The sequence below is a fragment of the Bacillus rossius genome, chromosome 1 (assembly GCF_032445375.1).
Source record: "Bacillus rossius redtenbacheri isolate Brsri chromosome 1, Brsri_v3, whole genome shotgun sequence".
Lineage (NCBI taxonomy): Eukaryota > Metazoa > Arthropoda > Insecta > Phasmatodea > Bacillidae > Bacillus > Bacillus rossius.
In genome coordinates, this window is record NC_086330.1 from 215,984,178 (window position 1) to 216,005,250 (window position 21,073).

Below are 21,073 nucleotides of genomic sequence, written 5' to 3' on the forward strand. Positions count from 1 at the left end.
AGACCTTCGTAAAAGTTGAGTATGGCCACAGCGACTTGCTGCAAGAAGGGCAAATGAGCTTCTCTGCATTGTGCGTCGCTGTGAAACATCGTCTGAGGATGCCGATTGGCTCGACGAAGACGATGTTGATGCAAGCGGGTTAACAATTCCGGTACCCTCTTCGTCTGCTCTCCGAATGCCAGTAATGAAAGAATCTGAGTGGCTGGCAAACCCATGGACAGAGGAGCAGTAAAACTCCAATTGAATTGTTTTTTTTACAATCTACTTATTTTAATTATGGCTAATTTTATTTTAAATGTTTTTCATTTTCGTTCAATCGTATTCTTAAATGTGATTATATTTTGACAAATATATTTTATTGCAGTTAGTTTTATGTTTTTAATTGCATTGCCAAAGGTAAAAATAATTATTAGAAATAAAATTTGTTATTTGATTTTAATAGCTTTATTAGTAAAGCGCTAAAATAGGAGAATGCATGAGAAGAACAATGGCGGATAAAGCAAAAAGTGTGTAAGGACAGAGCCAAGTCAGGAAAACGACGTAATTAAATGTATGATTGCTAAATGTATGATTGAGTAGTAAAAATTTATTAGGACAAAAAAAAACATTAGAAAGCTCTTGCTTTTAAAAAAAAGACATTTCAAATGTTAATAAATAACATTAACGTGATTAAAACAATAACAAAGGTATTTTAGTGACTTATTCCGGTACGTTACCCTACATAATTGTGACTTTTAAGTAAAAATGGTCACTTGGGGTTACGTAATGTTTTACTAGGGGGGAGGGGGGGGGTTTACAGAAAAACGTTACGGCACGTTACATGGGGGGAGGGGGAGTCAAAAATATCAAAAAATTGCATTACGTAATACTTGAACGCTCCCTTTATTGAATCATCAAAATATTTTTACATAATTAAATACTTAATTGTCAGATTCCTTCCTATTGTGAAGAATACATAATATTATCTGGTTCAGCAGGAGTAAGAAAAGTTATGTTGTTCAAATCTGTTTCTATGCTGACAAACTATTATTTAAAAAAAATTAGGGTTAGAGACTTTTTAGTACAGTTAACAATGACTTTAAGTAAAATTATTCTATAAAAGGCATTCCTCTGAAACGTAGCTCATTCCTCTGTCATTTATAAGCCAGAGGAATGACTCCAGGGAATGATGAAAGTTGAGGTTATGTATTAAAAATGCATGTGTCAGTTTGTCACAAACTATTTAAGTCCACATAGTGGAAAAACAGTTCTTTTAAAAGATTGTCCTAAGCAGCTAATATACATTTAAAGTGAATATAACAACAAAATTTTACTTACCAGACGAATGATGCTATGAAGTGTGACATCCATAAATTCTAGCCATCTTGTGAAAACAAATCCCACAACATATAAAATGGAGGGAAACTTTGTAGCACAGTGTTGCAATTGACAAGAACAAAATTTCCCTTCAGAAAATCTGTATTGTTAGAAACCAACAACCTAGAGATATATAGACTGCTAGTGGGAGGCCATCTTTGATTCCAATTGAATTTGACAGAATGGTGGGCAAACAGTGCTTTGTTAGTAGACGACATACTTTTACAGCAATAATACGGGATGAATGATGTTCATTAAGTAAAATTACGTGATGAATGAACAGATGATGTGTTGAATTGATTGAAATTACTTTCAAAATATAATTTTTGAAGTGTATTTTCTTTTAGGAGTTATCTTAATTTTTAAATATTTGTTTACTTTAAAAATTTGACAAATGTAATCTTAGCTTTTAAATAATAAAAAAATGATAAGTCAAAAGTAATCAATACAATAATGATTGATTTCAGCTTCTTATACATAAATTAGCTTCATTAAAATATTGATGTGTATGTTAAAAATTTAGGATTTGTGTTACGAATATAATGAGAAATGCGAGTTTTGGGTGGTCATAAGGTTATGTAGTCACACCAGTGTTCAGCAAATGTGCTGTAAATTTTGTTATACATAACTAAAATTTGTGCTTGACAATAACTGTTAAACATTTACACCTACCTAGGCAATAATTTTCTTTTTGAAGTTGTCAGTCTACTGTTAGTTTTTCCTGTATTACATTTCTTGTATTTATTAATGTAATTCTAGAGAGTAGATAAAAATTTCAAACTTTGGTGACAGTGTTATGAATCGTATCAACAGTGTTTATTTATGTGAATTTTATTTTAAGGCAACAAGTATACATCAAAATAGTCCACGCATAAATTCTGTTACAATTACTTCAAATTGAGTCATTTATCTTCCTGGCCCAATTTAGTCCCATTGGGCAATATCTCTTAACAGTCAAAATTTGGAACTGAGTTTCTTTGCTTACAATTTAGTATACTTCAAGATTCTAACAAGGACTTGTTGGTTGTAATCATGACATAGTATGTAGTTACAGACATCCAGAAACTACACAGGCTACGGAGTAGTAGTAGTTAGAAAATTAAATAGCATGGTATAATAGGCCTCTTGGAAAAACTCACAGTGTAAAATGAGTTAATGTATTGTGCACTACACTGCTTCCACTCAGTACATTTCTCCAGAAGTATGATTTTCAATAGTTAAACAATTATGGTATGTACCATTGATTTTTCTTACGTCATGTAGGTACATTGCACATCTTTGATTGACTTTACTAAATTGCATCAGTGGAGTTTTCCTGTGGGGCAGATCAAGTCTGCAGGAAAGCCTCTGAATTAAAAAAAAAAATCATTTTTTTTTCTGCATCCTAACATGTTTTCCATTCAGCAGAAGCTCCAGGAAGACACTTTGAGAGGGACTATCATACAAAGAAACATGATGTTAAGGCTTCCTTTACAGTGGTCCACTGCAAATGCGCCAAAAGAAACACGCAACGCCATGGTCACATAAAACCAAATACTGAGTGGTGCTGTCATGCCAGCATTTGTCGGTGGTCGAGCACACTTCTGGAGCCACGCTTGTTTCCAATCATACTATAAGAGGGTGGTGTTCAAATAGATCACCATTTTAACAAGTGGTTAGATTAGGTATACTAAATATAATTACCATTAAAGGCTTTGACCTGTTAGTTGGCATGTTACAATTACAAATAAATAAATATATGAAATTACTGTATGTACCAGTTAATCTTTTCAGCCCATGTATAAACTGCACATCTAATAATTTTAAAAGTAATTACAGAAATGAGCAGCTTCACAGAAATGTGTATATTACATAATTAAAATTTTTAAAAAATGTTGTGTAGGTAAGGTGAGCAACATTACACGTAAATTACTATTTCTACAAGAGTTTACGCAATAACCAATTAAAGATAATGGTTATTTTTAAAAGTAGGTTTTCCTGGGAAATAGGCAAATAATGAATGTGAAAGGTTTTAATAGGCCTATTGGGGGAAACACCACGTAAAACAATGAGTAGGCTAAACACATTGAGCACTGTAGGCTTGAGACAAGGTTCATAGATTCTCCAGACACATGAATTTCGATAAGTCACCAGCTAAGATAGTATGAACCGGTAATTTTTTTTTTTGGTGTAAATTGAACGTCTTTATTTAAGTACATCCGGTGGATTTTTTCTACATAAAGGCAGGATAGGTTTGAAGGAAAACATTTTTTTTTGTCCTGAATAAAATATATATATTTGTGTATTAATCTTTTTACCCATTCTCTAGGAGGGAATTGTGATACCTTAAATAGTTTACCATTTCAAAAAGTGGTTAAAAATACTCTGAAATTGTGTGCATAGTAGGTTCGGTTATGTCAGCCATATTAAGTGAAAAGATTAAGAGGTTAGGTAAGCAAAGTTAATCATACTTTAATTACCATTTCAAAAAGATATTATGCATTATTAAGGTAGCTGATACAACCAATCATTTACTTAACAATTATTTTCTAAAAGCTGCTAATCTCCAGTATTACTCGTTCAGCAATTTATGTACATAGAGCCTAATTTTTAGGGTTGGTTTTTCAAGGTGGAGAGTCAAAAATGTTTCTTTTTTTACTGCTATAAATGCTAATTTTCTCAAAAAATGGGTAAGTATAAATATGTTACTTAAATTTCTATATAGAGAAGGGTCTGGGAAGAGAGCACCCAAAGACAATACAGTAAATTTAGAAAGTAGAGGCTCCTGGGGAAATGGCAAATAATAACAAAACTGAAAGGTTTTAAAGTGATAAATAAATTACATTTTTTCAAAAAATAATGTAACCCAGATTATACGTATTAATGTAGCTGACTCACAAGTTTTTACTTCAGCTATTACGTATGGACTTTATTTTTTAGAGCCGCTACTTTCAAGATTAAAAAAAAATTAGGACGACACACTGTTATAATTGTACATAATATTATCATGAGGTAGAGCAGTTTGTGATGACAATTTTATTTGTATTTAAAACATCAACACACAGTCTAGGTTTGCACTCGTCCAAACATTTCCTCTTAAAATCTATCCTAGCAATAGGTTTGTTTTATCTTGCTACGTAATTGAGATTATCCTGTTTAAAAAATTGCATTGAATCTGAAATATTATAAAACAGTAAAGACACAACTAAAACTCGTAATGAATACGACTACAATAACAAACCCACACAAATCATTTAAAAGTGATCATTATTCAATTGCAGTCGATTATTTTAAATTAATAGTACTTAGTGATGAGATAAATTTCATGTACTGTATCAAATTACCTACCCGAAATACATATATAATAGGTTCAATAACTGATCTACATATTGGTCACAAACGTTGGGTCAAAGAAGGGTTAGCTATTTTCTAGCGCATTTAATGTCGTACTTACACATCGCACTACGATGAAACTGTATTTAAAATTATATTTCACTCGTTCCATCTTTAAGTATTACCCGCAAAAACTGTAAAATTGTGAAAAACCTACATTTTTAGGGAATTTACTAGCAACTTGCATCTTTCTCCCATAAGAATCAATGCTTTTACAGCTATGTTTTGCCCACCATTCTGTCAAAACAGCTCTCTGTCTCTCTCGTTCGGATTGTAGTTCCCCAGTATGCCGTCGAAAGCAGCAATTGGCGCTGAAAGCAGGGTGATAAGCAGTCTATATATCTCTAGGTCGTTGTTAGAAACCATTTAATTATTACTTTAAATAGTTTATTGAACAGAGGAATAAGTAAGTAATACAGAGGACACAATTGAATATAACTTTAAACTAAATGTTGTAATTTTAAAGGATAATTTTTTGTTTATCATGTCTCATAAAATGACTTTTTAATGAATACTGTAACACAATAATTAGAATTTTGATTTAAGTGTACAATCAAAATGTTTTCTCATGACACATATAGACAGGGACAACCCAGAGGAATGACTTATTAGAACAAAACCTTAATATTTCATTTATTACAACAAAGTTAGAAGAAAAGTTCACATTTTAAATAGTAGCATGTTACCATAGTTAATTAACCTTATTAAAATAAGATTTGTGAATTAACTTCATTTTTTTTTAAACTGTTGGGACACCATTTTCACCAGTTTCCAGACATCAACCCATACATGAAACACCAGCCATATCAAACACAGAATATACAATGGCTGTAATCCAGGAATTCCCTGGAAACAATGTCAAATTCAATGTGTCAGCTACTCCAGTGTACAGCACGTATTCCTCACAGAAAATGAACGATGTTAACAATTCAATGCAAATTTTTGCCTCCTATTAGATTCATTCATTACACAACTCAAAATAGTATGTACTTTAAATGCAACATAAGAAAACAAACCTTTTTTGATACAATTAATTATTCTAATAAAACAACATGATATATAAGCATGACGTCGTCCGGGCCTGCGGCCCCTTTGAGCCCGATATGACCCCGCCCAACCACCATCTCTATTCAAACCTCCCGCTCGTGCGTGCGTGTGTGCGTGTGTGTCTAGCCCGACAAGAGGGCGCTTAGAAGCAGTGCGGCGACCCCTAAAATTGCTACGTTTAATATTAATTGTAAACCTTTTTGTTTGTTCTCATTCATCTTTGCCCCAGTGTTGTGCAGTTACTTGTGTTTCTTTAATTTAAATATGTTACTTGAAATAACCACAGACGTTGCCCGGGCGGACCCGAACAGGCACGGACTTGGACGAGAGTAGGAACGTTTTATATAAATTATCATTAATCAAGTAACTATTAACAAACTTTAAACTATCAGTAATTTTTATATATTTTTTAATGTTGATCTGTAATTTGCTTAACTTTCGCCGGGGCACGGAATCGTAGGATATAGTAACGGTAATTGTGTTGGCGCGAAGGGCGCCATGTTGCCACCTGCGAGCGATGAGCTCACCCCAGTCCATCTTCATCACTGACCGAGAGCAGACGCGCCAGCACCCCGGGGACCTCAACCATTGTTCATCACTGACCAAGTAATTTCTGTATCGTTAATTCTTTCTAAATCGCTTTCGTTCGTCATCCTCGGGGCAGCTCTCGGTCAGCGGACTGTTTAATTAATTAATTGTCTCAGTCGAGTTTTGATCCATCGTGTAATAAGTATACTTTGTAGCATGGCCACGTGTGTGGACCATGCCTTCACCTAAGTCGATTCGTGCCTCAGGCTTTTTAACCGTGTAACGTGTAACGGACGTGGAGAGAAACGTGTTAGTGAAATTAAATCTGGGAATGAATATAAATTGGGTATTTTATTTAACCACGTGGTGAGTGAGCCTACTTAGCCTAGGAGTGTGGCGTGCCCGACGCCTAGAGCGGGCCAGGTCTGGATAGGTAGGGTAGACAGGGCTGGTAACTCGTCCCCACTTGGGCCACGTAACGCCCTGAGAGAGAGACTCCGCCGGGTACACGTGCCCTTCCACGTGGTGGCGCCCATACTTAACATCTTAAAATCACCGGGAACGTGCGCGCAGCCCTCAAGCATTAAAAATTCCTTACAATTGCATTACAGTCATTTAAATGAATTTCATTATTACAACACCTACATTGACTAAAGTTCTCCAAAAATTTTTTAAAAACCCACATGGGTAAACAATGAATGTGTGCAATTGTGTGAATACGTAGATGTATTGTGATGTAAGCTGTAAACTTGTTATTTTTTCACAAACCAGTAGGAATTAAAAAACCTTCCTTTTCAGGTGACATAATAAACCTTATCTTCAGAAACTAAGGCTTTATTAAGCACAAAACATGACTTAGATTGTTACATGAATTAATACATAGATTTGAATAAGAGGTAATATTGAAGGTTAAACAATGTACATGCAAAGAGGTTGCTAAGAGGTTGCTAAGAGGTTAAAACCAATATCACCACATTCGCCCCCTCTTCATTTAAGGACATAGTCCTTGAGATATTCAGAAGGTCTAGTGGTGCGGGAAGATCTCCGGAGTGGAGGTTGAGGTCTGGGAGGAGATCTGGGTGGAGTCCGAATTGGGTTCACTTGAGGTAGGTCTTGATCATTCATGTTCTTCGCAGGTGAATCTTCTGGAGTGAGGTTCAGCTGGGTGTCTTCAGATGCTTCAGTGTGTTGATTAGGATCATCAGCGAGGTTTGGAAAATTCAAGTCTTCTAAGTTAGATTCATTGTTGACAATATCCCCTGCAGGAGTGAGATGCCTGAGGTTGACTGTTGTCTCCTTACCATCTGGAAGTTGAACCAGAGCATAGTCAGGGTTCGCCTCAAGCAGAGTTACTTCTTGCACCAGGGGGTCATATTTACTCTGACGGACGTGATTCTTCATTAGAATTTTCCCTGGTGTAGTAAGCCACGAAGGAAGAGTAACTCCAGAACTGGCCCTTCTCTTATGGTAGAACATACGTTCGTGGGGTGTAGCGTTAGTAGCAGTACAGAGCAGTGTGCGGATGGAGTGCAACGCTTCAGGTAACACCTTCTCCCACTGCGTTATCACGAGTCCCTTCGTTTTCAGCGCCAGCGATACAGTTCTCCATATTATCCCATTGTAACGTTCTACTTGGCCATTTCCACACGGATTGTATGGTGTAGTACGACTAGTAGCAACTCCATTGGAATGTAGGAATGATTGAAGTTCTCTGGATATAAAGGATGTGCCTCTGTCTGTGTGAATGTATGAAGGATATCCGAAGAGTGTAAAGATCTGATTTAGTGATTGAATGACGGTTGTGGAGGATAGGTCGTTGCAAGGGATGGCAAAAGGGAACCTGGAGTACTCGTCGACTACCGTTAACAGATATTTCCGAGGAGTGTTGGATGGTAATGGTCCCTTAAAATCAACGCTGAGCCGTTCGAAGGGTGCGGTGGCCTTGATGAGGGTGCTCTGCTTGTTGTGAAAGCGAGGTTTGATTTCGGAGCATGTTCTGCAGGAAGACGTGACTCGGCGTATCTCGTCGATGGAGTAGGGAAGGTTCTGATTCTTCACCCAGTGAGCCATCCGGGTGATCCCTGGGTGACACAAAGCCTTGTGGTAGTGGACAAGTCTGTCGAAGGTATGGAGCGAGCCGCAAGTCCTAGAGAGGGCGTCAGCCGCCACGTTCTCCTTCCCCGGTCTGTAGATGATGTCATAGTTGTAAGGAGCAAGTTCTAACCGCCATCTTGTAAATTTTTCGTTCTTGATTTTCCCAGGATGCCGAATGTTAAACATGTAAGAAATAGACTTCTGGTCGGTTATAAGTTGAAACTTTCTTCCTATCAAGTAATGCCTCCACTTCCGAAGGGCTTCAATGATCGCATAAGCTTCCTTCTCGACAGCTGAATGGTGTTGTTCGCTCTTAGTGAGGGTTCTCGAGAAGAAGGCTACTGGTCTCTTGTTTTGAGTCAGAGTGGCGGCGATGGCGACGTCAGAGGCATCTGTTTCGACGCAGAATGGGATGTCTTCCTCTACGTTAACGACGAAGGATTTAACTATGCAGTTCCGTAAATTGTTGAAGTCTTGGATTAGTTCAGGGGCCATAGGAAATACTTTACAGTTCACTAATCTACGTATTTTATCTGAAAATTTTGGAATCCATTTAGAATAATAAGCGAACATCCCTAGTGCTTGTTGCAAGGATGCTTTGTTTCTAGGGATAGGGAAATCAATCAGTGGCTTAAGTCTGTCGGGATCTGGTTTGAGTATATTGTTTTCGATGAGATAACCGAGGAGCTTAAGAGACTTCAAATTGAAATGGGATTTTTCTTGATTAATGGTTAAATTATATTTCTTGCAGACGTCTAAAAATTTTCGTAGATTGGAGTCGTGTTCAGATTGGTCTTTTCCGCTCACCGTCACATCGTCCAAGTAGATGCCAACTCCTTGTAGTCTTTCTTTGGTCTTGATCTCGTCCATCTTCCTCTGGAACGCAGACACTCCATTGGTGACGCCCATTGGTATACGTTTGAATTGCCAGAGTTTTCCTGCTGCCTCGAAGGCGGTGTACGGCCTGTCTTCAACCCTTATTGGTATTTGATAATATGCGCTCTTGAGATCTATTGTGCTGTGGATATTATATTTAGCTACATCGGAAACTATTTTCTCTATGGAAGGGATTGGGTAAGCGTCTAACATCGTGTATCGGTTTATAGTCTGAGAATAGTCGACGACCATACGTTTTCGATGTGTTCCACTCACGACTAGTACCTGCGCCCTCCAGGGTGAGTTGCTTTCTTCAATGACACCGTCAGAGAGAAGTTTTTCTATGTGGGATTGAATGTATTTTTCGTCTTCGTTTGAGTGTCGTCTGGACTTGATCGCGATAGGTCTACAATTTGGTGTTAAGTGTTCGAAGAGGGTGGCCGGACCGACTTTGGCACATGCTAAGCTACTGATTTGCAGTTCAGGTTTATTACCACCAAAAACTATCGACAGAGTGGAATGCTGCTTAAAGATATCGTGCCCTAATATAACATCTGCGCAACAGTTGTTTAGAACGTTAAGCTTTGTTTTTCTGTATATATTGTCCGAGATTTGTAAATCTACGGAACAATAAGCTTTTATAGGCATGGCCAAAGAGGACGATGCCATAGCTACTTCAGATGACGTAGGATATTGTTTTAATTTATGTTTGGAGACAAAACCATCATTTATGTAACTCTCCGAACTCCCCGTGTCTATTAGCCCTTCAGCTGGAAAACCATTTACTTTCAGTTTTACAATGGTTTTGGAAAGGCTAGTTGGAGAAGCAGCTGATGTTTTGGAAGATGTTGGTTTGGTCTTACGATTACGATTAGATTGGTTAGTAGGGAAAACCAAAGACTTAGCAGGAAGGCAAGCAATAGTTGAGAAGTCATCTGTGTCTTGAGGAGAGTCAGGTAAGGCGGCAGTACGATCTTTGGGCTTAATTGACCTACAGACTTTTGCATAATGGCCTTTCTTACCACAGAGTTTGCATGTAGCTTCTCGCGCTGGACAGGAAGAACGAGGATGACGAGGGAACCCACAGAAGAAACATTTCTGACTACTGCTGGCTGCGGTTACAGGAGAATTTGGTTGCTGAACCGGCTCAGTTGAGGCTAAAGGTGTCTGGCTAGGAATATAGGATTCAGAAATTATATGAGCTGATTCTAATGATCGTGCTTTTGCAAATGCTTCATCCAGGCTAAGAGTTGCGTTTTCTAACAAACGTTGTCGGATACTGTTCGATGAGAGACCTTTTATAAATGCATCTCTAATGTATTCATCCCTATAAGCTGCTGCTTTAACATCTTTGAACTCGCAGTCAGAGCTAAGGAGACGCAAAGATTGTAAGAATTGATTTACACTTTCATCAGGTTGCTGGTGTCGGCTCATTAGTTTATGCCTTGAAAATATTTCATTCTTAGGTTTAATAAAGAGTGAATCTAGCTTTTCGATTGCAGACGCATAAGAAGTACATTCGCTAATAAGTTCGTATATACTGTGACTCACGTGATTGTAGAGTAGTAACAGCTTATCAGCTTCAGAAGCCTTGATTGAAGCTGTGAAGACTTCGAATGTTTTCTTCCAGTGATTCCATTGTGAGGAGCTTTTCCCAGTTGTGTGATCTGCTTCAAATCTCTCGGGCTTGAAATACTTGTCCATTGTTTGTATTAAATGTTTCTTGATAAAATGTGCTTAATAAATTGACATAATAAACCTTATCTTCAGAAACTAAGGCTTTATTAAGCACAAAACATGACTTAGATTGTTACATGAATTAATACATAGATTTGAATAAGAGGTAATATTGAAGGTTAAACAATGTACATGCAAAGAGGTTGCTAAGAGGTTGCTAAGAGGTTAAAACCAATATCACCACATCAGGTTAATTCAGGAACATCTCAAGTATATGGAAAAGATATATTCCTATTAATCGCGGGTAAACAATGCATGATGGCGGCACCGTAAAGCACAGGTAATACACGTTGTAATGAGCTACCTACCTATTTAAAATTTTAATTTTTAAAAAACTTGTAGGAATTATGAAACCATCCCTTCAGAGAAAATTTAGGGACGTGTGTAGTGTGTGAAAAACATGTTTTTCGATTATTTTTCTTTGCATTCTAAAAATCTGCAATGTCCAATAATTACCAATTTTTCTAATCATTCTGTAAAAAAAAAAAGTTATAATTGTAGGTATTATTTTGTTACCGAAGGCCTAATTACTATCCAGTTCATATTTGCCATGTTGATTATGAAATTAAATAATTATTCTATAATTTGAGGTGTTGAGACTGTGGGAAAGACGGTAATACCATGCATGTGTTTATATGTTGTTTTTAGTCATTTAGATAATAGTAAATTTAATTAAAGGTTAGTAACATAATTTCAATGCAATTAGGGTGATACATAATATTCTATAGTTTAATTTATTCTAAATGGTATTAGATATATTAATTTAAAAAATACAGTTATGACTTTGAGATGTGAGCATCATCTAAATTTTCAAACTGTTCTGTTTTCTGACTGTGTCACTTTTTTATTTTTAGCTTCGGTGGGCCATTTCAATCGTCAATTGGAATAAGATGTTTATATGTTATTTGAAATGTGTAAGTTGTAGTGAATGTTGTAAAACTATTGCAAATATGAGTTATTTAATGTTTCTTTATATTTCATAGTAGCTATTGGTACTAGATTAATATCTGTTTCTGAAATTAGTTTTTTCACATGAGTGGGTATTTGTTACAAAGTGGAAGATAAGTTGAGTTCAGGCAGCTAAATAAATCAAATGTATTTAACACAAAATAATCAGATAAATTAATCAAATGTATTTACCACAAAATGATAACTATGTAAAATGTGACAAATTAGCTAACCGAACATAACCAACAATTTAAACAGTAAACTATCTGAAATATTGGAATACCTTATTACAGATATATTAAAAAATGGTCAGGAAGAGAAATAGTATTTTTTTTTAATCAATTTATTACCAATTGATTCTAAGTAGATAAACTTAAATGATATATCACCTATTCACCTGTGCAATTTATCACATAACAGTTTTGTATTGAGAATAGGATGGCTGTTTTAGCACAGAATAAAGTATTTGGCATGTTTATTAGTAATATTCACTCGGTTACTTTAAGATTGGACTTACAAACGCTATAAAAATTTCGTTTTTCCTCTATTGCCTAGTCTCTAGCTGGCCTGCCGAATGTTTTCAAACATGTTAATAAAAATATTATGTAAAGTACGCAAGTTGGAATGCACATTACATAATAGCCTGACCACGAACAAGACTGACTTCTATTAGAACAATATTTTACCAAACATTTGTAGTTCGTAACTTACTTTAGTAATATACTGCTGTCGTCTTCTACCGTGTCTGCGGATTTTTTGGTTAGCTGGTCTCGCAGAATTTCCAGCCTTTCTATGTTTTGAGTATGCGGTATACCTGTGACAGCACAGAAAATTTTTAGTTTTGGTCAAAAACAATGCACAGCTTAACATTTAACTTTCGAAGTTATATTTAGTGACTTGCCTCTCCGTGTTTTCGCAACTATTTTGCTCGGTCCTTTTGAAACTGTGTACATGTTCACCTAATAGCTTCTAGTTCAAAATACGCACCGTGAATGAACAGCAATGCGCAAGATCATTGGTAAAAAGCATGTTTATCAGCGAATACTACATAACCGTCTGCTTGCCAGCTGTTTTCACATAATGTTACACTTCTGCAAATCGACAGTGTATCTCTTACTATGGAAACGTGACGTCTTTCCGTTGGGTTGCGATTAGTGATGGGTCGTTCGTTAACGATTCGTTCAAAAAGAACGAATCTTTGAGAGAATGAAATCTTGCGATTCGTTCGCGATGTAAAGAACCGGCTCTTTGAGAGCCCGTACCTTGAAAGATTCGGAAGAACGAAAACGCGGAGAGAACGAGAGAACGAGAGAACGAGATGAGAGAACCGGTCACGCGCCCGGTCTGATTCGTTCGTAAAATGATTCATGACGTCAGGAGTCTGAAGAATTAGTAATCACAGCGTGCGCATGTTCACAAGAGCAAACGATAACTGATCAAATAAAATAGGGTAACATGAAAAGTATCTATACCTGAAAATGTCAACTGTTAAGTAGTGGTTTAAAATTGCTTTTTCACATTCACATACACAAATTTGGAAATAAAAAACTAAAAAAACAAAAAAAACCGTATGTATTAAAAAATAACAGGGAAAGTAACTACAAATGTTCACACTTACCATTTTTGGGTTAATTAATGTACTTCATTTGTTTCTCTTCATACTGAATTGCAGTAGTATTAAATTTTTGTCTTTTTTCTCTAAATGTGTTGGTCTACATGTAAACACTTTACTGTCACTAGAGTGTAAATAGCCTATATATTAATATTTGTAACTTGACGTCGACCCAGAGGCCACCCTAGCTCCTGCAGGCCGTTATGACGCGTCACCGCCTTCTTCTGTGCGCGGACGTGTGCGGGAGCCAGTGGTACCACCTTCAATAAACCAGTGTCCCTCCGACGTAGTTTTGTAAGTATATTTTCTTTTCTTTCAGCAGGACATAATTTTTATTGTAAAAACTATAATATCGTCCATCATGTATAATTTAAATTAGAAGGGTAAATAACATGTATTTTATTATGCACGGGGTGAACAAGTCGCGGGTTCCCGTCCACGGGGAAGTGAGGGGCGGGACGAGACGCGCGCGGGGAGGGGGTCGGTTGCGAGGGGAGTCGGGAGTCGTGTCTGGAGAACCGCGGTGCAGAGACGTGTCGGCCGCGAGCTCTCGCGAAGACGAGTGAAACGGGTGAGCATAGAGACCTCCGGGCTTAACCAGAGTGACGCGGGGAATAGATCAGCAACAGTCGTCGAGTCGTGTCAGGCAGTTAGGAACTATGGAGATTAGTATGTCAACTATTGCCAAGGGGTCGCCTAATCGTAGATAGTTTAGTTTTTTTTTATTAGCGTTTCTTAATTTTTTTCCTTTCCTCTCGTATGTATGTATATATATCTTTATTCGCTTGTATAGTCGTGCATTGCCTAGGATAAAATAGTACCTTTGTGTCATGGACGAGACCTCGCCATATTAATGGGACAATTCAGAAACTGTGTCCGCAGGTAGTGCTTGCTTGAAGTCGCTATAGGACAGGAAATCAAAGCCTTGCCGGTTTGGGACAAACACCATCGGTTAGCGCCGCGACGCCGTCACCTACTACTTCCCACATAGGCGGCCGTGTAAGGGGAAATTCTCGTGTAGTCAGGCCTCACCTAAGAACGGTCGTAGGCGGGAACTGCGATAGCACCGTGCCAGTGCAAATAGTGGTCAATAAAAAGAGTGAGTGCCACGAAACCCTATGTAGTTTCATTATTAGCTGGCTAGATCCTCTTAACTGCCACGCGGCCCGAAACCCACCCCCAACTGAGCTAGCCCAAGAACATGCACAACCAATAAGGGGATCAGCCCGCTCGGCGACAAGTGGCGTCCAACTAGGTGGCAACGCATTTTCAAACTTTCAAATTTTCAAAACTTTCAAATTTTTCAAAACTTTCAAATTTTTCAAAACTTTCAAACTTTCGAAATTTTGTCTCAAAGGGCATAATTTGGCAAAGAGTGCGGGTTGCCAAGAACACGGACAAAGTGGGCGGAAAGGACATCACGGACATTATATGGACTGGAGTAGCGTGCGACGTAGCGCGAGTCGCGTCACGCGAACGGCGCGGGAGCTGCCTGGCGCGGCGGAGCGACGGAAGCAGGGGGAAGGAGCGGCGCGGGGAAGAGATAAGGAGACGCATCCTCGCCGGGATCAGGTTCACGCGGGAGAGAGATAAGGCGGCGCGACCCACGCCGGGCTCGAATTCGCGCGGTATCGCGCTGCGGCTTATCGCGCGCCGAGAGGCGAGTTCGCCGACAGAGCCGAGAAGGATCGGATAACCAAGTGAAGCCGTGTGACGACCGGAAAAATGGAGGGACCGGATGAGACAAAGGCGAGGGTGATGGACACGTGTGTGGGGTGTGGACTTCCGTTCAGGGGGAAACACGGACGGGACCTTTCGTGCGAATGCCCATGGGGACTAGCGGACGTGAAGAGTAGCGGGGAGAGTAATGACAGACAATCGGGGAGTCATTTACCGGGCCACCGCGACGAGGGCGTTAGAGAGCCCATAGGTCATGGTCATCCGAGTACAGTGATGCGAGTGGTCGAGGTGGCTAGCCCATTACCGGAGTTTGCGGGAGAACCGCACGAAGATCCGAGTGCGTTTGTAGCCGCGTGCGTGGACAGGCTTAGGGGAGTGCCACGAAGGGACTGGGTGACGAGAGTGTGTGGCCAGTTACGGGGCCGGGCGGCGAAATGGTGGACGGACACGGGGGACTATCTATCCGAGTGGGGAGAATTCGAGCGAGCACTAGAGAGGCGGTTCAACGGACCACTGGCACGAGCCGAGTGTCAGCGACAACTTTACAGTGTACCACAGGCCACAGGGGAGAGCACCGAATCATTTATCTATAGGAAGGTGTGGTTGCACCGGCGAGTGGGGCCGGAGAGAACAGTGAGCGAGGTCATGCCCGTAATATGCGAACAGTTGTTGCCGTCGTTACGCCCTTTTCTGCGACGGGCCGTGGACCTAGAGGTATCCGAGTTCGTGGAGCTGGCCCGGGAGACTGAAATGGACTTGGCAGCAAGTAGGAGGGAACTCTGGGCAAGAGAGTCACAACGGGAGCCGAGGATGACACCAGTGATGTCACAAGAGACTGTGGCACCCGAGGACGCAATGACATTGGTCCGATACAGGGGCGGGACCACACCACAAGGGCAGAGGACGACAGGGGGACCCACGCGGGGGACCAGAACACGGTCAGAGGAGCGGAGTACGAATCAGCGGACGAGTGACAACCGTCCACTCAGGTGTCAATATTGCCGCAGCCCGGAGTATCACTGGCACGCGGAGTGTCCAACCAAGGCGGAGTTGTGGAGGAAGATGGAAAGGGAAGGACGCCATCCGGGAAACGGACAATAGGGGGCAGGGACAGAGTCAGCCACTGCCTCCTAGATACGAACCCGGACAACATGACAGAAAAGACCTCACCGAGCCCGAGGACGAGTCGGCCCGACGACGCCCGCCATGACACCAGCCACATGGACGAGAGTAACACAGGGACGTCGCCCGCCAAAAGTGACAGCCCCACTGGGCAGCTCGGAAGAGACACGAGGGACCACGGGAACCGCAGCACGGACGACACAGCAGACGGGGGAGCCAGTAGCAGTCCAACAGCAGGGGACAGGTCACCACCAGAGGAGCAGGGGGCTCCTCCAGCACAGCTGGGACAGCTGGGCGCGGACCAGGCGGCGCTGCTCCGGGTGCCAGTGCTCCTGAACGGCCGTCCCGTCCACGCGTTGGTGGACACGGCGGCGACCCACTCCTTTGTCGCCGCCCACTTGGTGCCGGACGAGGACTTGGAGCCACACGAGGACGAGGTGCAACTGGCAATGGAGGGGACAAGCGCGTCCACGTCTGGACGCGCACAGGTAACCATCGGTGTTCGTGACTTATCCAGTCGGACTAGCACCCTGGTGATGCGTGGACTGCGGGAGGAGTTGATCCTGGGCCTGCCTTGGCTGGTCCAGGAGGACGCCGCCATTGACATCAAGGACAGTAAGTTGCACGTGGGCCGTCAGGGGCGCCGAACGCTGTACGGCGTGGGCCGGGCGGGCCCTGTTCCTCCCTCACCACAGATCCAGCTGGCAGACCTCACTCACGACGTGCCACCAAATTACACAGGGTTGTTCGAGGGCGTGTTGTCACAGCACCCGTTAGTGTTCGCGGCCACAGACATGCTGCGGCGGACAACGGTGATGGAACATGCCATCCCTACAAAGCCACACAGTCCCATATACGTAAAGCCGCGTGAGTTTGGACTCAAAGACCGTCAGGTAGTGCAGGAACAGATAACCGAAATGCTCCGGAACGGAGTAATAGAAGCTAGTGAATCTCCGTACAATAGCCAAATCGTCATGGCTAAGAAGAAGGACGGGACCTTGAGGTTCTGTGTGAACTTCAAACCCGTGAACTCTGTCACCATACCCGCCCCACCACCACTGATAAACATTGCAGATGCGTTGGCAGGCTTGGGGGATGCCCGTATATTTACGTCACTTGATCTAAGGTCCGGGTATTGGCAAGTCCCCGTCAGGCAGGAAGACCGTCCTAAGACCGCGTTTACGGCCCCGGACGGACGCAGGTTTCAGTTCCAAGCCATGCCGTTCGGGCTGATGGACGCCCCCTCGACGTTCCAGGCCATGATGGTCCGCGTCCTGGATGGGTTCGTGGGCGACTTCGTCACGGCCTATCTGGACGACGTGATCGTCTGGTCACGGACGTGGGAGGACCATGCGCATCACCTGGCATTGGTCCTCGAACGGCTGGCCAGACACGGGCTGACCTGCGCCCCGCACAAGTGCCATATCGGGGCAACGGAGATCAGGTTCCTGGGGAATGTCGTCAGTGAGAAGGGGTGCCGCCCTCTCCCGGAGCACCTGGACCTGATCGCGTCCAAGGCGGCTCCACGGACGAGAAAACAGCTGCAGAGACTCATGGGGCTCCTGAACTGGCTGCGGTCCTTCATACCGGACTTCGCAGCGGTGACGGCCCCCATGACGGACTTGCTATCCCCCAAAACAAAATACAGGTGGACCGCGGAGGCTGACCGCGCCCTGGCTGCTGTCAAGCGCTTGTTCAAGGACAGTCACACCCTCGCACGGCTGGTGCCGGGCGAACCCCTGTACCTACAAACGGACGCGAGTCAAGTAGGTATGGGGGCCGTGTTGTACCAGGTCGGACCCAATGGCGAGCGACGCGTGATGGAGTATTCCAGCGCCAAATTCGGGCCGGCCGCCCGGAACTACGATGTGAATGAACAGGAGTGCTTGGCAGTGGTGTGGGCTGTCAAGCGGTACCAACACCATCTGGAAGGGCGGGAGTTTACCCTTAGGACGGACAATCAGTGCTTAAAATGGTTGAACTCGATGCAAGGGAGGAAGAGTAAATTTACCCGGTGGGCTGTGACCCTCCAAAACTTTGCATTCACAGTGGAACACGTGCCAGGGAGGACTAACCAACTTGCTGATGAACTGTCACGACATCCTAACCCAGAGAACATCTTTGAGGACGAGGGCACGTGCGACGATCTGCTTCCTCCGTCAGGGCGGGCACCCGTCACGGGAGACCAGGTGGGGCCCGCGGCATTGTACGCGGTAACACAGGAGGAACCAGTCACTGAACCCGAGGCAGTGGACACTCTCTCCCAGCTGATTAGCGCCGTGCAGCGGGTTCAGCGGGGGGACGACGTCTCGAAGGCCGCCGTGGAGGTGTGCGGGAACCAGGTGGTACCGGACCAGCGCTGCGTGGACGGGGTCCTGCAGACGGGGGTGCCGGGAGGTGGGGACGCTTGGCGGACTCACGCCCCGAAGGGGGCCCGCGCGGCCATACTGGGTTATTTCCATGACCACCAGCTAGCAGGCCACCCCGGGGCCGAACAAACCGCGGAGGCAATCAGGGTCTCTTTCCACTGGCCCGGCATGGGACACGATGTCCGGGAATACGTCCGACGCTGCCACACTTGCCAGCAGCGCAAGGCCCGGAGGACAGACGGCGAGGAGCAACAGCGACCTCGCCGCCCGCAACACCCATTCCACACACTAGCTCTAGATATCATGGGGACCTATCCCCGCAGCAGCAAAGGCAAGCGCTTCCTGGTAGTACTAACAGACCTGTTCACCAGATGGGTCGAGGCCTATCCGGTCTCCAACGTCCGGTCGGGAACGTTGATAGCGCTGATCGACTGAGAGGTAGCCCCTCGCTTCGGGTACCCAGCGGTGCTCCTATCGGACAACGGATGTCAGTTCACGGGAGCCCGCTGGAAACAGGCCTGCAGAAGGTGGGGGGTGAGCCACCACACGACGCCGACGTATCACCCGAGGGCCAACCCAACCGAGAGACGGAACCAAGAGATAAAGGCTCAGCTCCGTCTCCGGTTGGGGGAGGACCATTCAAAATGGGATACCCATTTGCCGAACCTCTTATACTGTCTGAGGCGTCGTACGAGTGCCGCCACGGGCTACTCGCCGGCAGAGCTGGTCATGGGGCGGAACCTGGCGCTGCCAGGAGAATGCCGGGTAGAGGCGGCGGCCACAGAAGCCGGGTGGGGCGAATGTCTCAATACCGAGCTGACCAGAATGCAGGAGAGGGCTAGGCGGAGACAGGAGGCCTATCTACAGCAAACGACACCACAGTCCACTAGACCTCCCCCTACTCTGAACCCCGGGGACCAAGTGTACGTCCGACAGCACCCTCTGTCGTCAAGGGCAAAGAACTTTTGTGCAGGTCTAGCCCCGAAATGGGCGGGCCCCAGGACCGTTCTGCGACGGGCGGGGGCCACATCGTACTTAATACGTACACCAAGCGGGAGGCCCGCAAAAATTCACAGAGACCAACTGCGCCTAGCCGCGGGGGAGAGACAAGCTCCAAGGGACACGGACAGGGGGGAGGGACCTGCCTCTAAACCAGTCACCGACGCAAACCAAGCCAGCCGTGACATGGACGGAAGGTGGGACGAGGACATGGCGGGACAGAAAGAACGAGGAGACGTGACAGAGACGCGACCGGCAGCCGACACAGGGGCGGCCATGAAAGGAACGGAGACAGGAGGGGCAGAAGAGAGCGTAATGGAAACAGCCAGGACATTTGGGGAACCAGACGAAACGACCGCCGACACAAACGTGATCCAGTTCATCACGGAACCGGACACGGACGGGGAGGACGAGGAGGGGAAATACCCAGACACCCCTCTCTGGCCACTCAATACGAGTCTGGCGGACTCGTCGTTCATTATGACCGTCACCGAACCTGACTCAGAGACAGAACGGGGGGACACAGAGGGGATGGAGGAAGAACTGATGGGGGTCCTGACAGGTGAACCAGGATTTTCGGGGTGGTCTGCCATCCCAACCGCGAGGATGGGGGAAAAGGGCAGGACATTAGACCCCAACCGTTCTCCCAGCCCCCCACTTTCCAGAAGCGAATCTGGGGAAAACTCCTGACCTAGGAGGATACGGCGGGTACCCACCTACTTACAGGAATTTCAGTGCAGTAACCTACCAAAGGCAAGCCACCACACGAACACAGGATCCCGACTCAGTGTCATGAGTTTACTGCCACCCTTCGCGAGACACCCGCACACGATACACACCAGAGGCCAAGACACTCCCTACCCTCCCGTCTCCACGATCGACGAGTGCAACGGCAGATGCAACTAAGAGACGTTGACGCGCATAATGGCCTTGTGGGAGGGGGGGGGGGGGCATTTGACGTCGACCCAGAGGCCACCCTAGCTCCTGCAGGCCGTTATGACGCGTCACCGCCTTCTTCTGTGCGCGGACGTGTGCGGGAGCCAGTGGTACCACCTTCAATAAACCAGTGTCCCTCCGACGTAGTTTTGTATGTATATTTTCTTTTCTTTCAGCAGGACATAATTTTTATTGTAAAAACTATAATATCGTCCATCATGTATAATTTAAATTAGAAGGGTAAATAACATGTATTTTATTATGCACGGGGTGAACAAGTCGCGGGTTCCCGTCCACGGGGAAGTGAGGGGCGGGACGAAACGCGCGCGGGGAGGGGGTCGGTCGCGAGGGGAGTCGGGAGTCGTGTCTGGAGAACCGCGGTGCAGAGACGTGTCGG

The 21,073-nt window shown here is 43.9% G+C and overlaps 1 protein-coding gene across 5 annotated transcripts in view; it reads right to left on the minus strand.

Annotated features, from left to right (window-relative positions):
* The window catches only part of LOC134527283 (MAPK regulated corepressor interacting protein 2-like), an 82,876-nt gene extending 69,405 nt beyond the window's left edge, over window positions 1-13,471 (minus strand). For 4 of the 5 annotated variants that reach the window (XR_010074142.1, XM_063359823.1, XM_063359820.1 and 1 more), the window contains exons 1-2: window positions 12,860-13,132; window positions 12,670-12,772 (exon numbers count right to left, since the gene is read on the minus strand). Coding sequence is in view for 4 of the 5 variants with exons in the window: in XM_063359823.1 (XP_063215893.1) it covers window positions 12,670-12,772; window positions 12,860-12,911 (155 nt within the window). In the remaining variant the exon portion in view is untranslated. Of the gene's footprint in view, window positions 1-12,669; window positions 12,773-12,859 lie in introns of all 5 variants that reach the window. The other variant, XM_063359822.1, reaches the window with a different exon arrangement.
* Window positions 13,472-21,073: the final 7,602 nt, after the last annotated feature.